This window comes from Rhinolophus hipposideros (assembly GCF_964194185.1).
Source record: "Rhinolophus hipposideros genome assembly, chromosome: 16".
Lineage (NCBI taxonomy): Eukaryota > Metazoa > Chordata > Mammalia > Chiroptera > Rhinolophidae > Rhinolophus > Rhinolophus hipposideros.
This window is the reverse complement of record NC_138062.1, coordinates 60,285,855-60,308,966: the sequence shown is the minus strand read 5'-3', so window position 1 is coordinate 60,308,966 and position 23,112 is coordinate 60,285,855. Positions and strand designations below refer to the sequence as shown.

General features: G+C 55.0%; 1 protein-coding gene across 1 annotated transcript; it reads right to left on the bottom strand.

The window, feature by feature from the left end:
* Window positions 1–4,323: 4,323 nt before the first annotated feature.
* ATP8B3 (ATPase phospholipid transporting 8B3) lies at window positions 4,324–23,080 on the bottom strand (the record flags this gene model as incomplete). Its single annotated transcript, XM_081077413.1, has 26 exons — window positions 4,324–5,181; window positions 6,339–6,466; window positions 6,629–6,767; window positions 6,945–7,184; window positions 7,820–7,903; window positions 9,808–10,031; window positions 10,116–10,497; window positions 10,753–10,867; window positions 11,063–11,138; window positions 12,013–12,124; window positions 12,230–12,394; window positions 13,998–14,110; window positions 14,189–14,377; window positions 14,818–14,974; window positions 16,059–16,287; window positions 16,370–16,560; window positions 17,148–17,236; window positions 17,945–18,103; window positions 19,171–19,253; window positions 19,706–19,776; window positions 19,899–19,971; window positions 20,504–20,565; window positions 20,905–21,003; window positions 21,848–21,961; window positions 22,475–22,566; window positions 23,032–23,080. The coding sequence occupies 26 exons, from the start codon at window positions 23,078–23,080 to the stop codon at window positions 4,324–4,326; spliced, it is 4,293 nt and encodes a 1,430-aa protein (XP_080933539.1).
* Between the last annotated feature and the right edge of the window lie 32 nt (window positions 23,081–23,112).

The following is a 23,112-nucleotide window of genomic DNA, read 5'->3' as shown; positions in this document are numbered from 1 at the left end:
AGGATTCCTCCCACTCTCCTCCCGTGGACCCTTCCCTGAGAACTCAACCCCTTCCAAAGTCGCCACGTGGAGCCGGATCCCCATGGTGCCCCCACTCACACCAAGACCAACCCCATCCGCTGGCAGAACTGACCCCACAGCCAAGAACCCAGCTGCCCCTCCCAGCGGCCAGGTTTCCTTGTGCCAAGAATTGCCTGCCTTAACGTCTGGGGAGGCCCCCCCACCCCACACACCCCCCCCAACCCCGCAGCAGCGAATGCCCAGCACCCACAAGCGAGCACCCTCTCCCTCCCTATCTGACTGGAGGGGACTGCAGGCTCAAACATGCGGGTAAATTCCAGACGCCTCCCCCCCACCCCTCTGTCAGTTCACTTTAGCTTTAGGCACCTTGATGAATGACACACAGGGAGAGACAGACCATAGGAAACAGAAGACATCCAGATTCCACAGAGGATTCCACAGACCCAGAGAGAGCATCAGAGCCCCCTGTGTGCTGGGGTTATGGCGTTGCTATCTGCTTGGAACCCTCTGGAAGTCACCCCCCACTCCCCAGCACTGGGGGATGCTTTGCTGGGCCAGAAGGGGTGACGGGGTGAACCTGTGCTTTGCTACACCTCTCTCCTCAGAGAAGAAGGTGGAATCTACTTGCTCTGTTTTTTGCCAAAAAATAGAAAAAAAGAAAAAAGGAAAAAAAATTGAGAAGGGGGAAAGAAGGGTCAGAAATGAAGATGAGCACCCCATCCACCTCCCCTGCTCGTCTGGTCCAGGTGACCCCAAGACTGGCTGGCAGCTGGATCCCAAGAACCTGCCTCCTCGGGGTTCAAGATCTGGAGGCTAGAAGGAACCTCTCCCCCCACAACCCAGTCCCCTCCCCTGCCTCCCAGGGAGGTGGCCACCCCCAACCCTTGAGAATGCAAGAGACGTTTCTAGTAAAATGCCCCCCTCCCCCAGGTAAAGGCTACCTCACTCAAATGTTCATGTCTGTGATTGGAAAAATCACGTCTGATACCAAAGATTTTCCCCCAAGGAATTGTGCTGGATGCTAGAATTCCCTTGCCTCCGACAGTGTGTGCAAGACCCTGCCCTGGAACCTGCCCTCCAGGTGCCACCGCCCCCACACACACCAGAGAGAGAGAGAGAGAGAGAGAGAGAGAGAGAGAGAGAGAATAGTGAGGTCGATGAGTGCCTTTTTCTTGAACCAAAGATGTGTGTGAAATGTTCTCTTGTCCTTATCGACTCGCTATTGTCCGGGCTTTGTAAGCAACTGGATCTGAGTGATGCTTCTACAACCGTGGGTGTTGGGAAATTATCCTAAAAGAGTCCCCATTCCCGCTCAGCAACCAACCCCTCCTCCCAAATACAGCTGGACATAGTCCCTTCCTTCTACCCCCCCCCCCCCACATGCCCCGCTAACACCTACGCCCCACTGGCCAGAGCACCTGCTTGCAGGGGACAGGGCTTCTCCGACACCCTCTTCTGGGCAAGTCACTTGCTTTTCTGGCACTCAAGGCCCAAGGGTCAGAGGCCAGGACCCTCCTGTTCTATCCCTTGCTGGAAATTTAGGAATTGTCTTGGGATCCCTCTGGTTGTAGAACATTCTAGTGATGGTGAACTGTGGTCAGATGGGGTCAAGCCCCATTGACACAGGTCACAGAAGCGTCCCCCCCATTCCTGGGTCCCTTTCTAACACCTTCATATCACACACGTGCACACACACACACATATACCAGCTCCCATACCTCCTTCCCAACTTGGCCAGCCCCTCCAGCAGGCTCACAACCCAACCTGAACCCCCTTGAACCACCGCCTGTCCCCAACACCCAGCTGGTTGTCACAAACCAAAGACCATTTTCCACGCAGGGAGTGACGCCTCCAGCACAGCTCCTTTGAGCCTTTGACAATTTTCTCTGAAATACCTCAAAATATTTAATGTATAGTTTATGTGATTAAAAAAATCCTTAGCTAGTTTTTGGAATACGTGACTTGAAGCTTTATACCGTTAAATTATAATTTTGCAGACGATGGTATGTCATTTCTTTGACGAGTTCTGTGGGAGACATATTGAATGTTGGGGCAGGGAAAGCTCGGTGATGGTCAGAGGTGAAAGGTCAGAGGCAAAAGGCAGAGGGAGCGGGAAAGAGAGAGACTGAGAGTAAAGGACCAGGCGTTTACAGATTTCTTATTTAAACGGGTCCTTTAGGAAAGAGAGGGAGAGAGAGAGAGAGAGAGAGAGAGAGAGAGAGAGAGAGAGACACCTTTGTGTTCTCTGGCGTGTTCTGTTTTGGAGTCATGTCTTATAAGAGTATTTATTATTCTATGTGTTCTGTGTTCAAATGTAATTTAAGAAAAAAAAGGAAGAAAAATGAAAAAAGACGCAATGGAATTTGATTTGATGCATGACTAATGTAATCTTTCTTGATGATAATGTAATAAGTGGAGGGGTGGGGGGTGGGGACGGGCATGGGGCCGGAGCCCTGGGTTCCATGTGCATTGTTGTGTTTTGTGCCCGATGGCGCTGTTCGGGCCCCTTTGCGCTGCTCTGTTAATTTCCCCCTTTCTGAGGGTCTGTGTCCAGCTGGTGGGAGGAAAGAGAAGGCAGACAGTAGGGCCTAAGCACCAAGACCGGGTTCCCACCTCCAAGCACCCACATGCTACCCGCCTGTGCCCACAGGTCCTCCTTTTCTTGGTTCTTGGGCACAGGGGGCTGCCACTGCCATCTTGGATTGGTTGGTTTCACATTAGCATGAATTCCTAAGTGTCTTGTTCAGAGGAGAGAGACAATCAGTCAATTCAAGTCTTGTTGCCCCAGGCAGTGGGGCACTGGAGTATATCCCAACTTCCCAAGATCCAAAGAACCTTCCTGAGACACCCCCAGGACAGGCACCAGCCGAGCTCACCCAGACACCCCTAGCCTCCTTGGCCCTGGGCTGGGCCTGAATTCACTTTTCTGTCTGGCCTGGGAGGTGGGGGGATGAATTTCTGTGGCGCCCTCTTCCCACCCCATGTTGGGACCCTGGACAACAGAGGAGCCCCCCAAAATCATGAAAGGGGGTCTGGGACTGCCTGTGACTCTATTTCTGCCATGAGGCCCCACACTCCCACCAAGGGAGAGCCCACCGTCCAAGACAGGCCCTTAGAAAGGGGTCCCCTCACACCCTGAAGATCAGAGGTCCCAGTTTGGAGGGCTGGGCTTGGGCTGCAGGCTCAACTCTACGAAAATGAGTGTGGGGGTGGGTATGCCGCAGGGCCCCTGCCAGCCAGCCCTGCACTAGCTGGGACTGTGGCCAGTTCAGTTTCTCTGCCCAAAGCATTTAAGCCACACCAGCCCATCAGATTTCTGGGCTCCTCCTTGTGGCCCCAGCAGGCCCACCCCCGCTCCAATACTAGAGGGAACAGAAGCCCTCTTTGCCCCACCTTCAGATGATGGGCTTAAAAGTTAAAAAAAAAAAATCATCATCATTGTTAACCATTGCTGTGCTGGATTTGTTTTGTTTTTCTCCAATAAATTATTTTCTAGTCACTCACATGTGTCTGTTGGCCAATGGGGTGTGTGTGTGTGTGTGTGTGTGTGCAGGAGGGCGAGGAATGGGGGTCACCTACCATGAAGATGGGCAGAGAGGAGGAGGTCCGCCTCACCAAGCCCACCTCTCTCCACTCTGAACCCTGCCCTCTTCGGCCACGGCCTTCCCTGAGCCCCCTCCCCCTCAGGGCAATGCCTTCCACAGGAACAGTTAAGAACAGAAAAGCCTGGGCTTTGGAGCCAACCAAGCTTCATGACGAACGTCTTGTGGGAACCTGTGTCTGAGGCATCACTGCCCATGGCTTTCTGGAGCCTGAAGTGAAAGGTGGTTTATTTGAGGGGAAGACACCAGTGCAGCCTGGTGAGAAAAGAGGCTGTGGTCGTCCCGGAATTGGACTTTATCAGGCTCCCTGGGAGGGGTCAACAGGCAGCGGCTGGAGAGATAGGCGTGGTCAGCAGAATCTGCTCAGCACCTTTCTCCCTTCTGAGGGCAATATAGTTTTATGCACATTAGGTACTCCAGGGTGAAGAAGGAAAAATAAATAAACAAATAAATACAAGCTTTCCCTGTAAATCCCCCACCTGGCCACTAGAAGTCAGTGTTTTGTGACTTTTCCAGCATGCTTCAGGGAAAGAAGCATTGGAAAAGAGTGAGCCTCAAAAAAACAAACAAAAAGAGTGAGCCTCAAGGAGCTCTGGGGTCAAATGGACCCCAGTTTATTAGTAAAAGAAAAGGATGTGGAGCCCTTGTCCTCGGGGGAATGCCTTGTGCTTGCTGGTTGCCATTTACTGAGCCTGGGCAGTCACTGTTCCTCACCAGGCAGGGGTGGCTGTCTTATCAGAATAGGTGGAACTTGGCTCCCGCCAGGCACTGGCAGCTGCTCCACGGGTGACGGCTGCCTCTCGGCGGGTGAGGGCTCCACCTCCATTGACTGCTGGCTTGTGGATGAGTCTCCCCTACTTGGTGGCAGAGTTTCCACCACAGGAGTGTGGGTCTTGTTGGGAAGTGGTACCTTCCCTTCCTGTTGGGGCTGGGGCTCCTTTTGCCAGATATATGGCCAACTTTTCCAGGACAGCAGCGACGTCTTCCAAAAGGTCATCTCCTCCAAGGAAGTTGGCTGGAATTCTGAAGAGGACTGGCCTGGAGGCAGTGGCTGGCTCTTAGAAAGTGGCAGCTGGCTTTCTCTGGGTGACGGTGGCCTCTCCTTGGTTGTGGGCAGACTATCGGGAGGAGAATATAGCCCCCGCTGCTTCATCGGCAACGTCTCATGGAAAGACCTGGATCGCCAGTTTGTGGAGACAGCCACATGTTGCCTCTCCGCAGTTGAGGAGCTAACCACGGGGGCGAGCCGCATGTCCTCGGACATCTTCCCCCGGTGCTGGTGCCTCCTCTTCCCCAGGAATGACATCTTCCTGTGGTACCAGGGTGTCTCCTTGCTGCTCGGGTCCAACTCTTCATCGGGTAAGCTCATGTGATCAGACAGCATGTCTCCGTTGACCCCTGGTGACCCCCGAAGAATCGTGCCCTGTGTGATGAGGTGCGCATAGCCCTCCCGGTGGGAGAAGGCATAGCTGGAGCGCCGGGCATGTGACACCCGCTGTATGTAAGGCAAAGGCTCCACCGTGAGGATCCCCTCTGTCGGGGTCTCCTCTTTCTCCTCCTCCTGCAGAGCAAAGGGGTGAGCAAGGCTTATCAGGCTCCCACTGTGTTGATTGCACCCAGGTCACCTGCTCCCACTCGGGGCCATTCAGAGCCCTTGGCCACCATTTATTGGCCAGGCTCTTCTCTACCCAGTGGACTCAACCAGAGTCCTCCCTGGGACCGGACTTTGGGTGAGCCAATCACAGTTCTTCACTGGCACTTGACTCTGGACCAGCCACCAGGTGCCGTAAGTGCCCTCAGGTGGCAAAGCCAGGAGAGGTTAACCATGTGTCCAGCCTGTGCGGCAGAAAGTGACCGGTTTGTGGCCACAACTTGGCCCACTATCCCAGCCAATTCTGTAGTCCCTCCCAGCTGCTACCAGTCCTTCTAGGCTTTGGTCACCTGAGCCAGTAAGTCCCCATCACCTTTTTTCATTGTGGTAAAATAGACATGACTAAACTTTACCATTGTAACCATTTCTAAGTGCACAGCTCAGTGGCATGAAGCACAGTCACATCATTGTGCTGCCATCCCCACCGTCATCTCCAGAACTTTCCATCTCCCCAAACTGACACTCTGTCCCCATTAAACACTCACTGCCCGCCCCTCCCCCAGCCCGTGGCCCCGCCATCTACTCTTCGTCTCTGAATCTGACTCCTCGGGGACCTCCTGTGAGTGCCATCACAGTGTTTGTCCTTCTGTGACTGGCTTGTGTCGCTGAGCATCATGTCCTCCAGGTTCGTCCACATTGTAGCAGGTGCCAGTGTCCTTCCTTTTAAAGCTGGATAACATTCCAGTGTGTGCATGGACCTCACTGCATTTCTCCATTCATCTGTCCATGGACACTTGGGGTATTTCTAAGCTGCCCCTTTGCCTAAACCATTTCTAGGTCATTTCTGTCATCTCAACCCCCAAGTCCTAGACAATTTATGGTGAAAATCTGATGATGTCAGTGCTGGAAGCAGGCTGGCCTCCTCCATCCTAGGAAGGACGGTTTCCCCCTGGGGGCCTGGGGCCTTTTATGTGGCTTCCCTGATGACACTGGCTGTGCATGTGGGTCTCTGCCCCTTTCCCCCAGCCTCCTTGTTTGTCTCCTTGTTTGTCTCCTTGGAGTCCTTGTTTCCAGCACAGGCTGGGGTCCTGGGAATGTGCAGTGGGGACCCCAGCCTCCCTCACCTTGGGGTATGGCTTCTTGAGGGCTTGGTAAATGACACGCAAGGCTAGTACAGGCAGGGTGTTCAGTGACACATTCAACAGGACCACCAGCAGGATGGAGGGGTGGGACATCACGGTGCGGTCAGCATCTGGAGACAGGACAGAGTCATGGCCCAGCCTGAGGTGGAGCTACCCAGGGCGTGCTCGGTACCCCCTCCTCCTGACACGCCACCCTCTTCTCCAGTTTTCACCCCCAGGAGGTCCCACCCATCTCCAGGGCTGGCTGCCCTGTCCCCTGCTGGGGGGCTCACACAGAAACGGGAAGGTCTTGGGCGAGATTATGTACAGCTGGAAGCTCTGACTGGCCCAAGTGATGACCGCGTAGAAGAAAAAGCTGAAGAAAATGGCCAGCACAAGCAGGACCGTCCAATACTTGACGATGAGGATGACCTGAATGGGGAGGAAGGGTTAAGCCGGGGGTGGGGTGGCGTGGGATGGGGCCAAGCCTCTGGGGTCCACGAAGGTCACCTGCTAAGACCTCCCAGGCAGGGTCACCATGTGGTGAGACCTCTGTGGCCTGTGTCGCAGGCCCCGCCCAGGGATGGGCCAAGCAGCAGCCCCGCCTACCTCTATGGTGATGGACAGCAGGCACGAGAGGGCCACGACCACAGAGAAAGACTGATAGTCACTGAAGCTGAGCGGCCCGGCCGTGTCGTAGCTGATCCACAGGGTCATGAAGAAGTTGATCAGAGAGGTGGCCGTGCCATGGGCAATGGCTTGGAGGAAGACCCAATAGTTGAAGAGCTGGTCCTTCTGGCCAGCGACATACAGCTCAGGCAACTCCAGGCTCTGCTCGGCACTCACGTCCTGGGGGAGGGGTGAATTCTGGGAGTTGGTTGCACAATCATGAGCACATGCTGGGCTGCTCGTGGGGTGTCTGAACAATGCACGTGAGAATGGGTGAGATGGTGAATTTGTTATTGGTGTTTTACCACCATTTAAAAACTTTTTAAAACATTAAATATGAAATCTCATTCCTCAGGCCACAGCAGCCACACCTCAAGTGCTCATCATTAGACACCAATGGATGGTGGCTCCTGTCTGGACAGTGAAGGCGTGGGACACTGCTATGGGACGGCCCTAGTCCAGCCCACTTAGCCAGGGCCTCTGGGGAGTGGGGGGTGGGTAAACAGGAGAACCATCTCTTCTGATCCCCTCCCCCCATTGTACAAAGGGGCAGACAGTGGGACTGGGATTTGGGGATCCCACAAAAGGGTGGGGGTAGCTGGGCAAGAGGGCTCCACCTACTGACACCGCCATCAGGCTAGGCTCTAATGGGAACAGTCACATGGTAACGGGCAGGGAGTGAGGTGCTGAACTGAACTCCAAGGCCTAATGGTCTCCCAGCCCCACCCCCACTCCGCCCCAGGTCCCCAGGGGGCCAAGAAGGGGCTGAGAGAGCATCTCCAGGGAACAAGAAGGCTACTCCTGCACTGGCTCACCTGCTCGAAGAGCCCAATATAGAGAACCGGAAGGGTGGTGTACAGCACGTTGTACAATGCCAGGAACCAGCCTTCATACAGAGGCTGGGGAGGGGAGAGGGAAGGGACACTGCAGTTAGTGGTCAGCCCACAGATGCCAAATTGTCAGAAATGGAAATGCGTCTTTACCTGAGGAGACCCACCCAAGCTGCCTCAGCACCTGAGGAGTACTCTCAGAAAGTCACATTTATAATCAAGGTTGAGTCTAAGACCAGGGTTGGGTTAACTGAGATTTGATAAAGGCTGGAAGATAAAAGGCAGAGAGAAGAAGCATGGTCCTATTCTTTTAAAACAGCATCTTTGAGTCTTTAATTGGATGGCTTCAATACAGAGCTCACGGAGGGAAAACGGCTAGAGAATGTGTTTTTTGGTCATTTTAGATTTAGGGAGTCACTGATGGGTAAAAGAGTTGGAAGAGACCCTATGGAGAAGTAGCCCAACTCTCTTCCCGATGCATGAGTTCAGTCCGGTTAAAAGGATATGGGTTTCAGTTCCAAAAATCATTTTATGTACATTCTGGGATTGAGAAAAAAATACATGATGGTCCAGAATCTTATAAGAATCGAGTTTCTCACTGTTGAAGACAAGTGTAGTAAATGAGTACTTGGAAAGGGCTAAGCTGAGCCTCGCACTTAGGGACTGGAATCAGAGGTAGCAGTGTGAGCTCACAGTTTGTAATATACACAAGATAGACAGATGGACAGAAACAGATATGGAAATACAAATAGGGACAGAAGCAGTGCGTCTACCCATGGGTTAGGATGTGCATATCTAGCTTTGTCTACTGAGAGGGAAAAAGCACCCCGGGGCAATGAGCACGCCAAGCACTTAGTTCTTGGTGTCTAACGACCGTTCTCTAATGAAAAGAGCTCCTCTGCGAACAGCCGATTCCAGGGTTGGGGAAGGGAAAGAATAAAATGAGCCTGGAACTTCTTGTAGCACCAGGGAGTGAAGGTGTGCTCAGGGAAGAGCAGGCACAGGTCAAAAGGACAAATCAGGGGAACTAGAGCAATGAAATATACAATAAAATAAATATCCAGGAGTCCATACCATTACTGATCAAAGTGAATAATGGCACAAATAAACAGGGGGAGAAGGCATGGTTCTGCTCACAGAAGAATTCCAGTTAACAAAAGTAGAAAGACTAAACGCTGTCCCACCAAGATCAGGAACAAGACAAGGGTCCCGCCTTCCCCACTGCTGCTCCACACAGCACTGGAGGTGCTAGCCAGTGCAATCAGTAAGAAAAGGAAGTAAAAGACATCCAAATTGGAGAGGAGAAGGAAGACCATCTCTGTTTGCAGGTAGGTGACATGCAGAAAATCCCAAAGGATTCACAGGAAAGCTCCTAGAGCCAATAAATAAATTCAACAAACTTGCAGGGCATAGATTGACATTCACACACACACAAACACACACACACACACACACACACACACACACACAAGCAGCTGTGTTTCTACACGCCAGCAGTGAACACCCCCAAAGGGAATTAAGAAAACAATTCCATGTATAGCAGCATCTAAAGGAATAAAATATCTAGAAATAAAAAATAAAAACACCACCACCCTATGACTTTTCTAGGGCTGCAAGGGGCACATCTAGTGTTCACCGTGCAGCCCCCACAGTCCTATCTTCTCTGAGGATCACGCTCTCCTTCTCACCCCTAGAAGGATGTGCCTTTGGAGCTCTGCCCTGGGTTTCAAAACTCAAATTTGCCAAATAGCCACGAAAATGTCGGGCAATGCTGGGCAGGAACCACACCCTCCCCTTATCTGGATTCTATATCTCTATGAATGCAGCCACAGAAAAGGCTGCGTTGCCCTGTGACCTCAGGCAAAGCCTGCCCCACGAGGACCCCAGTGTCCGTGTGCCTGCTGCCCTCCTGGAGGCCAGGGGAAGGACACAGCACCCCCAGGCACCCTGAAGGGCTGTCCCCTGCAGCTCACCTGGGCAGTGAAACCACTGTAGAAGGCATACCAGATCTGGACCATCATGCTGGCCAGCGTCTTGTAGACAAAGTAGCGTAGGAACTTGCAGATGCGCATGTAGGACCAGCGCCCGTGCACCAGCAGCAGCCGCCTCAGGAAGCAAAACTGGGCCAGCACGTAGTCACTGCTCAGCACGGCCTGCATTCCCTCCTTTCCCGCCAGCCCCACGCCGATGTGCGCAGCTGCAGGGGATATGCCGCGCGCACTTCAGCCCGGGCCAGCCGCAGCCCGTCGCGCACCCCCCAGGCCTGCCGCCTGCCACCCACTCTGGAGCATGTTCACGTCGTTGGCGCCGTCGCCGATGGCCAGGGTCACCACATTCCGGTATTGCTTCACCAGTGCCACAATCAGGGCTTTCTGCTTGGGCGTGAACCGGCAGCAGACGACTGCATGGCACTGCAAGGCCAGTGCCATGAAGGCCCGCTCCCGCCACAGCTCGGGGCTCTCGTGCATGTCGCAGTCCTTGCTCTGCGGCCCCAGCCCTGTGCCCCTCAGCTGGGTCCCGAGAATCCGCCACACAAGAGAGATGCGTCTGGCCTGTACGGAGCTCGTCCTCTGCTCCTCCCACTCCTGCCAGGACTCCACATCCATGTTCACACTTCGCACCAGCGTCCTGGGCTCATTGCTCAGGGGCAGCAGCAGCTGGTCCTGGCCAGTGAGCAGGGTGGGGGTAAGGTGGCGTGCCACTCTTCCTGCACCCCTCTGTCAGCTCCCCCAACTGATCACCCCTCCTGGCTTCTGTCCCAACCGAGGCTGGACTTGACTGCATCCCTCTGAAAACCGTCCCTCATGGTGGCATTCCCTGGCTTTTCCAACAGTCCACCCCACCCCCTGCCTGCTGCTCCTCCCAGCCCCTCCCAAGTGCCTGGGTCCGCCTGAGGTCAGCCCAGAGCTGACACTGACCAGGAACTCCCCGCTGATGACCATGGCCACCTTGACCTGTGGCAGGAACCAGTTCTTCAGAGAGCCCTTGCCACTCAGCAGGTTGTTGTTCTCCCAGTAGGCCTGCAGAACTTGACTGTGGGGACCAAACTGGGGTTTAGCCATCCCAGGCACAGCTTCCTTCCATCCCCTCCCCAGCTATGCCCCTCTCTGGGAGTCCAAGCAGCTGGAGGCTGAGGACATTCTGCAGACCCCGGGGGCCACACCTGAGCCAGGGGTGCCTTCCCACCCTGTCCCCACCAGCTCATCCGCTTCCACACCCCCTCCTTACATTATCTCTTTCTCCTCCAGAATGAACATGTCCTCAGAGAGCAGCTGGCAAGCAAAGCCGATGTTCACTGCTGTCTCTGCAAACCAGTCCCGCTCAGCACCTCAGCAGCTCCCTACCTAGGTGTCACACCCACCTGACCATAGGCCAATCACAGCAGCATGCAGTGGGTACAGTGATTGGTTCCGAGGAAGGCATGTGACCCAGGCTGGCCAATGACAGCCAGCCCTGAGACTTTGGCTGTAGCTCTGAGCAAAGGGGCCTGCATGCCGGCTGGCTGGAAAGGGGCTGCCAGACCGAGGTGAGCTGGGCCCAGGGCCAAGGGGCCATTAGACATCCTTTGCCTAGGGCCCATTGGCATTTTCAGGAACCCACAAAAATGACTCAATTTCTTTTAAATCAGAAGGAAAAAAAAGTGAACATAATCCAGTCTGGTCATTTATCTTTATACTAACACAGTTGTAAAATGTCATTTTAAATATTTTGTGTGTGCCTCGTGCCCACAGAACTGCTAATGTGGCCCTGCTGGCACCCACGCCCAGTGGGGCCCTGGAGACCCTGCAGTGCGGTGGGGAGCATCAGGGCTCCAGGGCCACAGGAACTGAGGTTCCGTGCCAGCTTTATCCCTATGTGCCTGGGCAATCTTCATCAGGTGCCCTGAGGTTCTGAGCCCAGCTGGACCCATCTATAACACAGGGTAACAAGGGCCCCAACTCATGGGGCCGCTGTGAGGGCCAAACACCCTGCAAATGCTTGGCACAGTGCCACAGCCTGAGGGAGGTGACAGCAGTTCTAATCGTTCCCATTTCTCCCTTCCCAGGGACAAAGTGGAGGGGGTGGAGGCAGTGCTGAGGCCAGACCAGTGGGACAGGCTGACGGTAGCGCCCGGCACATATGAGCTCTCTCCCAGCAGTTTCCCTTCTTCCCTGCTGGGGGCGCTGCCCCGGACCCACCTTGCTTGTCCCCTGTGAGTACCCACACTTTGATGTTTCCTTGCTTGAGACACTGGATGGTTTCAAGGACCCCGTCCTGGAGCTTGTCCTCGATGGCTGTGGCTCCCAGCAGCTGGCGGTGGGGGCAGGGAGCAGACTGAGCAGGGACTCGCTCCCCTGGCAGGGACATGCAGGGCTGGGGCCGGGGTATTGGTCCCCACCCACCACGCATGCCCACCTGGAGGTTCTGTTCCATCTCCTCGTACACCTGGTACAGGGCGTGGGCCCGGTTCTGAAGCAGGATGCCAGCCTCCTGGAGCCGATGTTGCCATTCTTCGTAAAAGTCCTCATCCACCCTTTTGTAGGCCAGGCACAGCGTGCGCAGCGTCTGCTGCGCAAAGGACTGGGAGCCGGCCAGGCACCCTGTCACTACCCCGACTCCCTGGGCACTCCTCCCAGCCCTTCGCCTTCTGCCTGGGCTCCCGGAAACTTGCCCCCACCCATGGTCTGTCCTCACCAGAGAAACTGGAATCATGTGCCGCCCTGCTCCCCACCTGCTCTGTCTCACACCCCTACAAGAGGTCCAGTTCTATTCTGCCTTCAGACCTTTGCTTTGCTGTGACCCCACCCCCCCCAGGAATACCGTCCCTATGCTCTGCGTGGCAATTTCTAACTGTCCCTGATGACCCTCTCAGCATAGCCCTGCCAGACCCCTCCCCAGTCCAGGCTCCCACAGCGCTGGACCCCTCCCTCTGACCCCTGGGCTTAGGAATGGCTGTACCCTACACTCTGCCTCACTTTTCAAGGGCTCTGGGGATAGGGAGGGAACAGGAAGAACCCTGAAGGACCTTGTCTCCAGCCCCCCAGGAAGACCCAGAGCTCACTCTCCCTAGGGACACCTTGGGGGCTGCATAGCCACAAGGAAGGTACCCACCGTGGCTCCTTACTTCCCTCTTTCTCCCCTCCACCAGGCTTTCTGCCCCAGTGGATGGTCCAGGTCTCGCTTTCCTTCTTAACTGGAGGTTCCCTGGCCATCAGGAGCTCCAGGTAGGCCTTTGCTCCTCTTGCGCCTCAGTTAACCCATCCGTTCCACTGGGTGGTCAAGCCAAGCCACCTTGCTGAGCTCCTGGGCTCTGGGTCATTGTTCTGACTGCTCTTCCCCAGTTCTTAGTCAGAGACCAGCTGCCTGTCCCCCACGGTCCCTCCGGCAGAGCAGGGCTCTCTGAGAGGTTCCAAGTGAGGAGCACAGGGCATTCTTTGCACGGACATCATCACTGGCCCATATGCTAGGTGATGCTGGGGGCCCAGCAAAGCCCTTGGGGAAGCCCCACAGGATCAGGGTTGGGTCAGAGAGGGGGAGGCTGGCATGACATGTCAGCCCCATGTTAGGGTCAGGCAGGAAAGTCTTCCTGGAGGTGGGGTCCTCATGACAGAGCCTTGAGGACCAAAAGATCCTGAGTGACAAACAAAGAAGGCATCCAAGCAGAGGGAACAATATGTGCAAAGGTCCTGGGGCATCATCTGAGCATGGAGGAAACTGCAAGCCAGAAACTGGGGTCCTAGGGACCACCCCCCCCATACCCCGAGGGGAAGCAGAGACCAGTCTAGAGAGGCCAGTAGGAAACAGAAAGACACAGCTTCAAAAGATTGGCTGAGGAGTTTGGGCTATACCCACGAAGATGAAAGATTTGGGGCAGGGAGGGTGAACGTGTCCTGGAACCCAGGCGTGGCTGGGATAGGTAGGTGAAATCCAGGGCCAAAGCCCAACCACAGAGTGTCCTTGTGTGACTTAGAAAAAGACATCCACTCTGGGCAGATGTAGCTTGGAGTTCAGCACCTCCTTGCTCATGTGTGTAGGGGACTAGGGGAAGTTCTTTGTGCAGTACACAGCCTGGCCAAATGCACATGGCCACCCTGGATACCTGGAGCCATTTCGCTGTACACTGTCCTCCTCTGCCTCTCTCTCCGTCTACCTCTACCCTTCCTCCCTTCCCACAGGAACTCACGGCCAAGGCCTGCTCCGTGGTACGTTTTGTCAAGCCCTTCTTGGACAAGCGATCAAAGATGACGGTGTCAGCGCCTTTCGTGTAGAGGTAGATGGAGCCCTCGGGGTTGCGGACTGTGGAGGGAGAGGCCTGGCTGCCCACCTGTGCACTCTCCTCCCCGTCCACCTCCATCCTGGGGCCACGGTGCTCACCTAGCACAGACATCCGCTTTCGGATGCTGTTGAAATCCATCATGGCCAGGACCTGGTACACTCGCTTCTCCCCCAGCTCCATCACCGTGATGCTGTCCTGGGTGCGTGCCAGGAACACGTAGCCGAAATTCCTGGCCGCTGTGACCAGCGCCTCCTCATCAGGAGAAGCTGCCTCGTATACCAGCTGGTCTGGTGGGGGAGGGGACCCCAAGGTGTGGGGGGTAGGGGCTCATTCACTGAGAATCTGCCATCTTTCGGGACCCACCACCCATCTATGGCAGGTCCCGTTTCCATCTCTATAGCCCACGGGAGAAAATGGACACAGTGGGTGCTCACTAGATATTGACAAGACAATGGTCTCTTGGTTCAGTACAACCTCTAAGCCCAATAAAAGAAGGTAGACACTTGGGTCCCAGTCTAAAGGACCTTCCCCTCCCGGCTCAGTAACAGATCTTGAGTCCTAGGCCTGGACACCCGCTAGGTCCAGTAGAGATGGGGCTTGGGACCAGGGCCTGAGCACCCTCTAAGCAGGATGACAGGAGCCCTGGGGGTTGGGCTGGACCACCTCAGGAGCCACCTGAGCACCCTTGCAGGAGGGGAAGGAGATGGGGCAGCCCATAGGCTCTCACTGTCTTTCTGTTGGACCATCACGGTGTGGCAGATGGCCAGCAGGCGCCAGAACTCCTGCACCATCCGATCTTTTTTGTCAAGCACGATGCTCAGGAGCCTCGCATTGTGGAAAAACAGTTTCCCATCGGCAAACCTGTTCCATAGGTAGGGGTTCTCCTGCAGGGCAGGGGCAGTGGGCAGGCCGATTCTGGGTGGGTCGCTGCCTGGGCCCCCACCATCCAGTGCTGCAGGGCGGCCAGCACTCACCTCACGTAGGGCCTCCTCCTCATCTGGGCCTGGGGAAAGACGCTGCTTCAGGCCTCGACTCCCCAGGACCACTCGGGGTCCTGCAGTCCCCACCCTGCAATGTCAGGCTTCCTAGGGCTGCTGCATGCAGACAAGCCTGGACCCGACACCTGGACAACCAAGGACCCCGCCCAGCTTTGCCTTCTGCACAAAGGAGAGAAAGACGGGGCCACGTCTCCTGGGGGACCTCAGAAAAGCAGCCTTGAGTGGGACTTGGCCCCATGGAAGGAATCTTCTTTGATCTGTTTGTGGTGTTTTTTAAAACTCAGACTTGGCCGCCTACTTTGAAAAATTAGGTGATTTCACATGGAAACATAGGCCCTGAGCGCTTCTAGCAACATGAGAGAACCCAGCCAGGGATTGCTGCTGCTCGCCATAGACTCCACCGCTCCCTATCACCCACCTCTCAGACCCTGGTTGAGGGTCAGGTGGCATTTCCGTTTGTCATACTGGTAACTGCCCACTACACCCAGTTATCACCCAGCTGGGTCCTCTGTGAGCTCTCACTCTAAACGTCCCTTAGTTATAAACTAGACCAGGGGCCAGCAAACTACACCCTGCACTACTGCCAGCTTTCGTGTGGCCTGCAATCTAAGAAGGGCTTTCACATTTCTAATTGGCTGGGGGGGACATTGAAGGAATATTGTCTCGTGACATGTGACCATGCTATGAAATTTGAAGCTCAGCATCCACATGCAGTGGCTGCTTTCCCAGGACAAGGGCCAAGTCTCCAGAGAAAGTGTGGTCGGGGGGACATACTGACTCACTGGCCCTTGACAGGAAAAGCCTGCTGACCCCTAAACCAGCTGATGCCTTTGGCTGTGGTTCTGCGGCTCAGTGGAAGTGGGGCTGAGCACAGGACAGGTCACATATCCCTGAGGCCCACTCAGGTCTCCCAGGGATCCTCCTGTACCCCAAAGCCAGTCCTTGCTGGGTGGCCCCGTGGGGAAGGGACATGCCGGGGTTGGTCCTCACCGTAGACGATGCCATTGATGCAGCATTTCTTGAAGGTCATGATGTTCTCTGTGAGTGTGCCCGTCTTGTCTGAGAAGATGTACTCCACCTGGCCCAGCTGGTCACTGAGGCTCGTGGTGCGGGCCTTGGCGGGCATGTCCTGGGGCTCGGAGTACATGTGCACGTCCCAGCTGATGAAGACGCTGTTCCCCAGGTAGATGAATTCAGCTCTGCAAATGCACAATGGGCACATGTGGCCTGCCGCCCCGAGCTCCTACTTGTCCCGGCTGAGGAGTGGGGGAGCCGACTCACATGATAAACATGGCCATGGGCAGCATGACACTGAGCAGGATGATGAAGCCCCAGAAGATGAAAAAGGACTCTGTGGCCACACTGTACACATGCATCTTGGACACGTAGTGGTGCTTGGCCTTGAATTCCGTCACCTTGTACCAGAAGCCCAAGGTCAAGGCTATAGAGATCAGCACCAGGGTCGTGAAGATCTGCACAGCAGACAGGAGATGGTGCAGCATGTGTGGGCACCCAGGGCAGCACCCACACACCCCAGGGGCTTGCCAGCGGGGACACACTCAGTATGAAAGGACAAACACAGAGTTGGGAAGCCCCCCCCCAGCTCTACCATTAGGACAGAGGAGGAGGACTGGTGGGGGGAGGTGGCTGGCAGCCCCAGGGGGAGGGCAACTTGCAGTGGTTTTGCTGGGTTTTATGGCTGCTACTTTTTAAATTATTACCGTAGACTTTTAAAAAGTTAAAGTTAGGCAAAAAGTTAAGAATTACTAAACGTCCGTGGAAGGTAAGTGAGCATTTTATTATCTCCTGTGGTTTTGGAAACATGTCAGGATCAAAATTTATTTTACAAAGACTTTTTTTTTTTTTTTTAAATCATGATTGTAAGAAAAGATTCTCTGACCCACAGACTTGTCTGGAGGATTGGGTTGCACATTTTGCAGTGGAGGGAAACTGAGGCCTGGAAAGTGACAGCTGGAGCTTCTGTCTGTGAAGAGGGGCCCTTTGCCTCCCCCCTCCGGCAGGCCCCCTCACCCCAGGGCAGGGGCTCTGGGCAGCTCACCAGGACCACCAGCCTGTTAATCAAGTGGGCTATCTTGGTTCTCTTCTGATGGACCTTGCCACAGTTCCTCATGATCTTTGTGTCAAAACCTGCAGGGTTTGTATCCACCAATCCATCCATCCATCCATCCACCCACCCACCCATCCACCCACCCACCCATCCATCCACCATTCCATCCATCCATCCATCCATCCATCCATCCATCCCTCTTCCATCCACCCACCCATCTACTCATCCATCCACTCATCCATCCATCCACCATTCCATCTTTCCATCTATCCATCTATCCATCCATCCATCCATCCACCCATCCATCCATCCATCCATCCATCCCTCTTCCATCCACCCACCCATCCACTCATCCACCCACCCATCCACTCATCCATCCATCCATCCATCCATCCATCCATCCATCCATCCATCCATGAATCCATCCATCCCTCTTCCATCTGCCCATCCATCCACCCATCCATCCATTCATCCACCCCAACCTCAATCCCTCTGTCACCCCACTCCTCTACCCATCCATCCACCTTCCCAGCTGCCCATCCTTCCATCTACATACAAGCACCCCACGTTTTCCAACCAAACAAAGGTGCTGGCTCAACATGACCATGTCCATAATTTTAGAACTCAGGGTTCCCAGAAGCCATGCCAGGAGCCCCACATCTCATGGCAGCAGACATACAGCAACCAGGCCTGGCCTTGTGACTTCTTGCCAACGACCTCAGCATTCTCGCTGCCTCCGTCCCCCCGCCCAGGATAGCTCATGCTGCAGAGGCCCCAAGCGGCTGTACCGGCATAGATGACCATTCCATAGCAGGTGTCCGTGTTTCGGATCTTGCAGCCACGTAGGAGGATGTTGCCAATATCCAGGGGGTACGTCTTGCCCTCCCACTCCAGGCACCCCACAAAGTGGTGCATCCGGCTGTTGGGTTCCTCACACACCACCTTGCCTGCGGGTGACCGAGCAGTCAGGAAGCCCAGGGCATGGCTGGGCTTGGGACACTTCTCTCCAATGCAGGGTGGGGCAGAGTGTGGGGAACATTCTGTCACCCTGTGGCTCCGGCCACCCTCAGGGGTCCTACACTTCCCTAAACTTACCTTGCTGGCACCTCCACCAGCCACCCCCCTCTGCCACCATATAGCTTCCTCCTGGATTCTCCAAAGCTGGCTCTGTCTAGCCTCAGGGCCTTTGTGCATGCTGTTCCCCATGGCAGGACTCACACCTCCTCAGGGAAGCCCTCCTGATTCTTCAGCCATATCAGTGCCCCCATACCAAACCCCTTCTTCATGGTTACAATCCTGAGATGTCACTAGACATTTTTTCCTGCTGGTGGTGAGCTCTGTGAGAGGAGGTGCCAGCCTCATCCTAGTCATGCTGGGAACCCCAGCGCCCAGCCCAACACCTGGCACACAGTGCCTGGCCCTCTGAGTAAGGGAGGACTTTCCCCAGATATCATGAACACACATACAATCAGTGCTTGGATGTCAGAGAGAAGGGGCTGTGGTTTAAGAGAAAGATTCTGCTCCAGCACCAATTAGAGTGTAACTTGCCTTTGCAATAAGACAGGGGAATAATAATAATGTATCCCCTTGCTCAGCCACAAGCAACAGTAACTGTACCCACAGGTGTGAAATGTCTCACTTTCCAGGTGGAAAATAAGAAATTGCAGGGGTGGATCATTTTCTTGAACCTGTGCACACAGGCTGCCTTTTTGATTAAACAACCAAAAACATCTGCTTCAATGTGACCACATTTTTAAAATAAAATGCAATGCCAGATAAAACAGTGCAGCATGTTTTACAACAATAACAGAAAACACCCCAACTGTTACATGGATTCAGAGGACACGAAACAGGCCTGGGATAAGCCGGCCTGTTAAAAGTTATCCTGGCACCCAACACCCCCAGCATATTCCATTGTCATCCCCAAAACCCGGTGAGGTGGGGATCTTTCACACCCACTTCACAGAGGGACAGATGGAGGCCCAGATGAGGTTGATAGACTGCCACCTCTCACCTTGGAAGGAAGCCACCTTCCTTAAATTGGTCAGCTTGTGATGGGTGACCATCAGGGCCTGCCTGAACTTCAAGTTTGTCTCCCTGGTGATGAGAAGGGCAGTGAGGTGAGAGGTAGGGACAGACAGCACCCAAGCAAGGCATCTCTAACTCCCTTCCAGCATCACTCAAACATTTTTGCCAAGCCCCTACTGTGTACCAGCTGCCAATCAGGAGGCTGAGACCAAGAGAGGGAGAGGGGCCTTGCCCAAGGACACATAGGGTGTTTGAAAAAGGGCTGAGGCCCAAACCTTCTTACTTTTAGGGTGGCTGCACCTGGCACACAATAGGGCCTCCAGAAATATTGGTGCAAAGAAGGTGGATCCCTTCGTCTGGTTTAATGTTATTGCCCTTGGCAGCCTGCAGGGAACATAAATGTTCCCAGGACAAATGACCTAAATATGCAAGAAGGCTTGGGGAGCCACATTTTGTGGCTGTTGGGGAAGGCCTCGCTGGTGCCCAGGCTCCCAAACCCCTAGTGATGACCCATGCCTCACCCATCGATGTCAGCTGTCTCCACGTAGCACAAGCTGTTGGGCTCCGTGCTGGCCAGCAAGAGCATGTCAGCCTGGGGTGGGGAGGAGTGGTGGGAGGAAAGGAACAGCATGGCAGGGAGGCAGGAGGACAACAAGCAAGAAGGCAGACCTCCCCCAGGAGCAGGGAGTTCTGGCCAGGCTGACAGCAGCTCACCGGGATGATGTTGTCTTTGTGCAGACAGACGAGGTCCCCCACACGCAGTTTCTTCCATTTTTTGCACAAGAATCTGGGGTGCAGGGGTGGCAGGCATGAGAGGAAGCCCCAATCAGGCCCAGCTCTGGAGTTCCCAGCCCCCATGTCACCCCCAAGCTGGAAGAACAGGGTTGGGCAGGGGCTGCAGATGGCTCTGTGGTGCTTTGGTTCCCTGAGTGCCCACGTGTGGCAGGGGGGCTCAGCCCACGCAGGAAATCGAGCCTTCCCTCACACCAACCCCTCCTCCCTGTTCTGTATACAAGGCCCTTCAGACCTTCCCTGCCTCTCCCTTCAGCTGAATTCTCAGACCTGCGAGGGTTAAGAGTCTGGTCCTCAGCCCATCATAGGGCCCACTCCAGGCCTGGTAGACAGTAGGCATCTAATAAATGCTGGTTGGGTCCCTGTCAGACTCAATCAGGATGTCCGGGGCGGGGGGCATGAAAGGTTGCAGGCTTCCCCGACATGGCCTTACCCCTCCCTGACATGACCTCACCCCTCCACCTCCCGGACTGTGCTGGAGTTGCCTTCCTTGGGATGGACCTCCTACACACATGGGGAGGCCTCACCTCTTCCCCACCAGCATCTGGCAGGGCCTGTTGTTGACGATGTTGTCGCTTCTGTGTCGCCCCTGAATCAATAGGTGGATCTGAGGGGTGCTCCGTCCCCAGCCATGCTCCCTCCCCTCCCCCACAATGCCCTGGTGTGGCCCAGGTGCAGAGCACAGTTCCAGATCACACAGGTGGCCCCACTAGTGAGCCCACCTCCGCCCATGGGTCCCTGGGGTGGGGTGGGGCTGCTGGGACAACTCTTGTCAACAGCAGAAGGAAGGCAGGCTTCACCTGTCACTCAGTGTGGCCACCAAGACAACAGGACCAAAGAGCCATGGAGTACCTGTCCCTTGTGGCAACAGACAAGGGCTCTGCCCTGCCCCCCGTCCCCTCCCCAGATGCTCCCTGACCCCACTTACGATGTCATCCACCAGGTCTCGGGTGCCCCGGATGACAAGGAGGCAGATAAATGGGATGAAGAGGGTGAACCAAGGCAGCGTGGAGATTTCGGGGATACCCTGACATGGAGGGTAGGTCATTCCAGATGCCCCTCAACCACCTCCCCATGCCTTCTCACTCTGCCCCTCAACTTGGCATCGTGTGTCCCACCCGCCAGCCACCTGGGCCTGGGGCCAGCCACCTCCCCCAGAAACCTTGAGACAACTGCCCCTCTAGCTCTTCTCCCTTCCCAGAACTTCTCCCTAGCAAACTTATTTTCCTTCTATGCCCAGTTTCTGTGTCACCTCCTCCAGGAAGCCCTACCGACTCTAAGCTTGTTCCTTCCTCAGAGCCTTGGCTGTACTGTTCCCTCCTGTAACCCTGTTCCTTATAGTCACCCTTCAGGCCTTAGCACCAAGTGAGCCCCAGACCAGCCTGGTGGGGGGGGCCGTCCCCATCACTGGTACCCACCACGTGGTTTAATGACAGTGGTTCACTGACGGGTCCCCAGTATCCAGCACAGGACTTGCACGCAATAGGTGCTCAGTGTTTATTAGATGGATGGATAAATGCAGAGGGGGTCGTGAGGCTGAGGCTGTCCATCCTGGGGAGGGGCTGCACCCTCCTCGGACCTGGGGAGCCACCTAAGCACCTTCCTCATTTAACATATATTGAGCACCTCATGTGTGCCAGGCCCTGGGCTGGGCAGTGGAAATGCAGCCATGAGGTCACATCCAGTGTGTGAGGAGCTGGACACTGACCCCCAACCACATAGACAAACACACTAAAACAGCTGTCGTGTGTCTGCAGAGCCATGTGATGAAGGTGGTCAGGGAGGGCTTCCTGGAGGAGGTGACTTGAGCACACACCTGGAATGGTGTGTGCACAGAAACTGACCCCTGGGGCTGCCACCACACCACCCACCTGGAGGAGGATGATAAGAAGGAAGTAGAGGTTGGACACATGGTGAAACTGCTCGTACAGGTTCAAGGGCAGGAAGGAGAAGAAGTTGTATTTGGCCGTGTGGATGATGTTGCCCTGAAATGAGAGCCAATGTGGGGGTGCTGCCAGGTCGGGGTCCTGCCTGCCCCACCCCACCTGTCCTCACCATGCCTTCTGGCCACAACCAGCAATAATTGAGCACCCACTGAATGCAAAACCTTGAGCCAGCATTAACTATCTACCGGATCCAAGACCTTAAGCCAGCTATCCTGAGCACCTGCTGAATGCAAGGCCCTCAGACCGGTATTTACTGGGTGCCTGAGGAGTGCAAAGCCTTGAGCCAGCATTAATTGACCCCCTACTGGGTGCAAAGGCTCATGGAGCAGGGCTGTGACCCCAGTATTTTCCAAAGTGAAGCACGTAAGGGGATTTTAGGCAGAGCCTGACGAACACATTGTGCATTTAAGGTTTCGTATTAACTTATTTTAACTCGACTGAAGTGGGGCTAATGAGTCAGGAACTCCAACACCTAAGTTCATGATTAAAATTGGGGGGAAGGGGAGGCTGGGCGAGAGGAGAGGGGAGGGCAGTGGGGCTGGGTTTACCCACCTTATACTTCTTCCTCTTCCAACACAGGAAGGACTTCTCCTTGAACTGGTTGTTGTAGGCCCGGTTGTTGGCCTTCACCTCCCAGGTAAATGCTGAAGCCAGGGAGAGCAGGATGTCACATGGGGCATGGACGAATATCCCCTAACTACCCCCCAGGGGAGGGTTAATGGGCCCCAAGGGGACCCAGGCACTAGGGATGCCCAGCTCATGGCCAGGAGTGTGGAAGCTGGTAAACAAAAGGGCCAGTCCCTAGGCTCAAAGCACAGGCCCTGGGAGACCCATTCATGCCCATTCTTTCTACAGAGGGTAGGTAAACTGAGGCCTGGTGCCAGGCTCCCAGGTGTCTTAGGCTGCATGCCCAGCACAAGTATTTCAGTTGTGCAGCCCCTGATTCCGAAGTCTAACATTCAGTCATGGGGTTGGGGACTATCTGTAATCCAACAAGAGCCCCATGCTGGTCCTGTCTCCCAGTCGCCACATTTCAGCCACCACATTTTTCAATGCCATCGGATTCCTCCGAGGACGCGGCACCCCACGCTTGGCCCCAGAACATGCACCTGAGTTCTTCTCCTCCTCAAGATCCTCATGGTAGGTCAGACTGCCCATGCCAGTGGGGCTGTTGGGGAGAGGAACCCAAG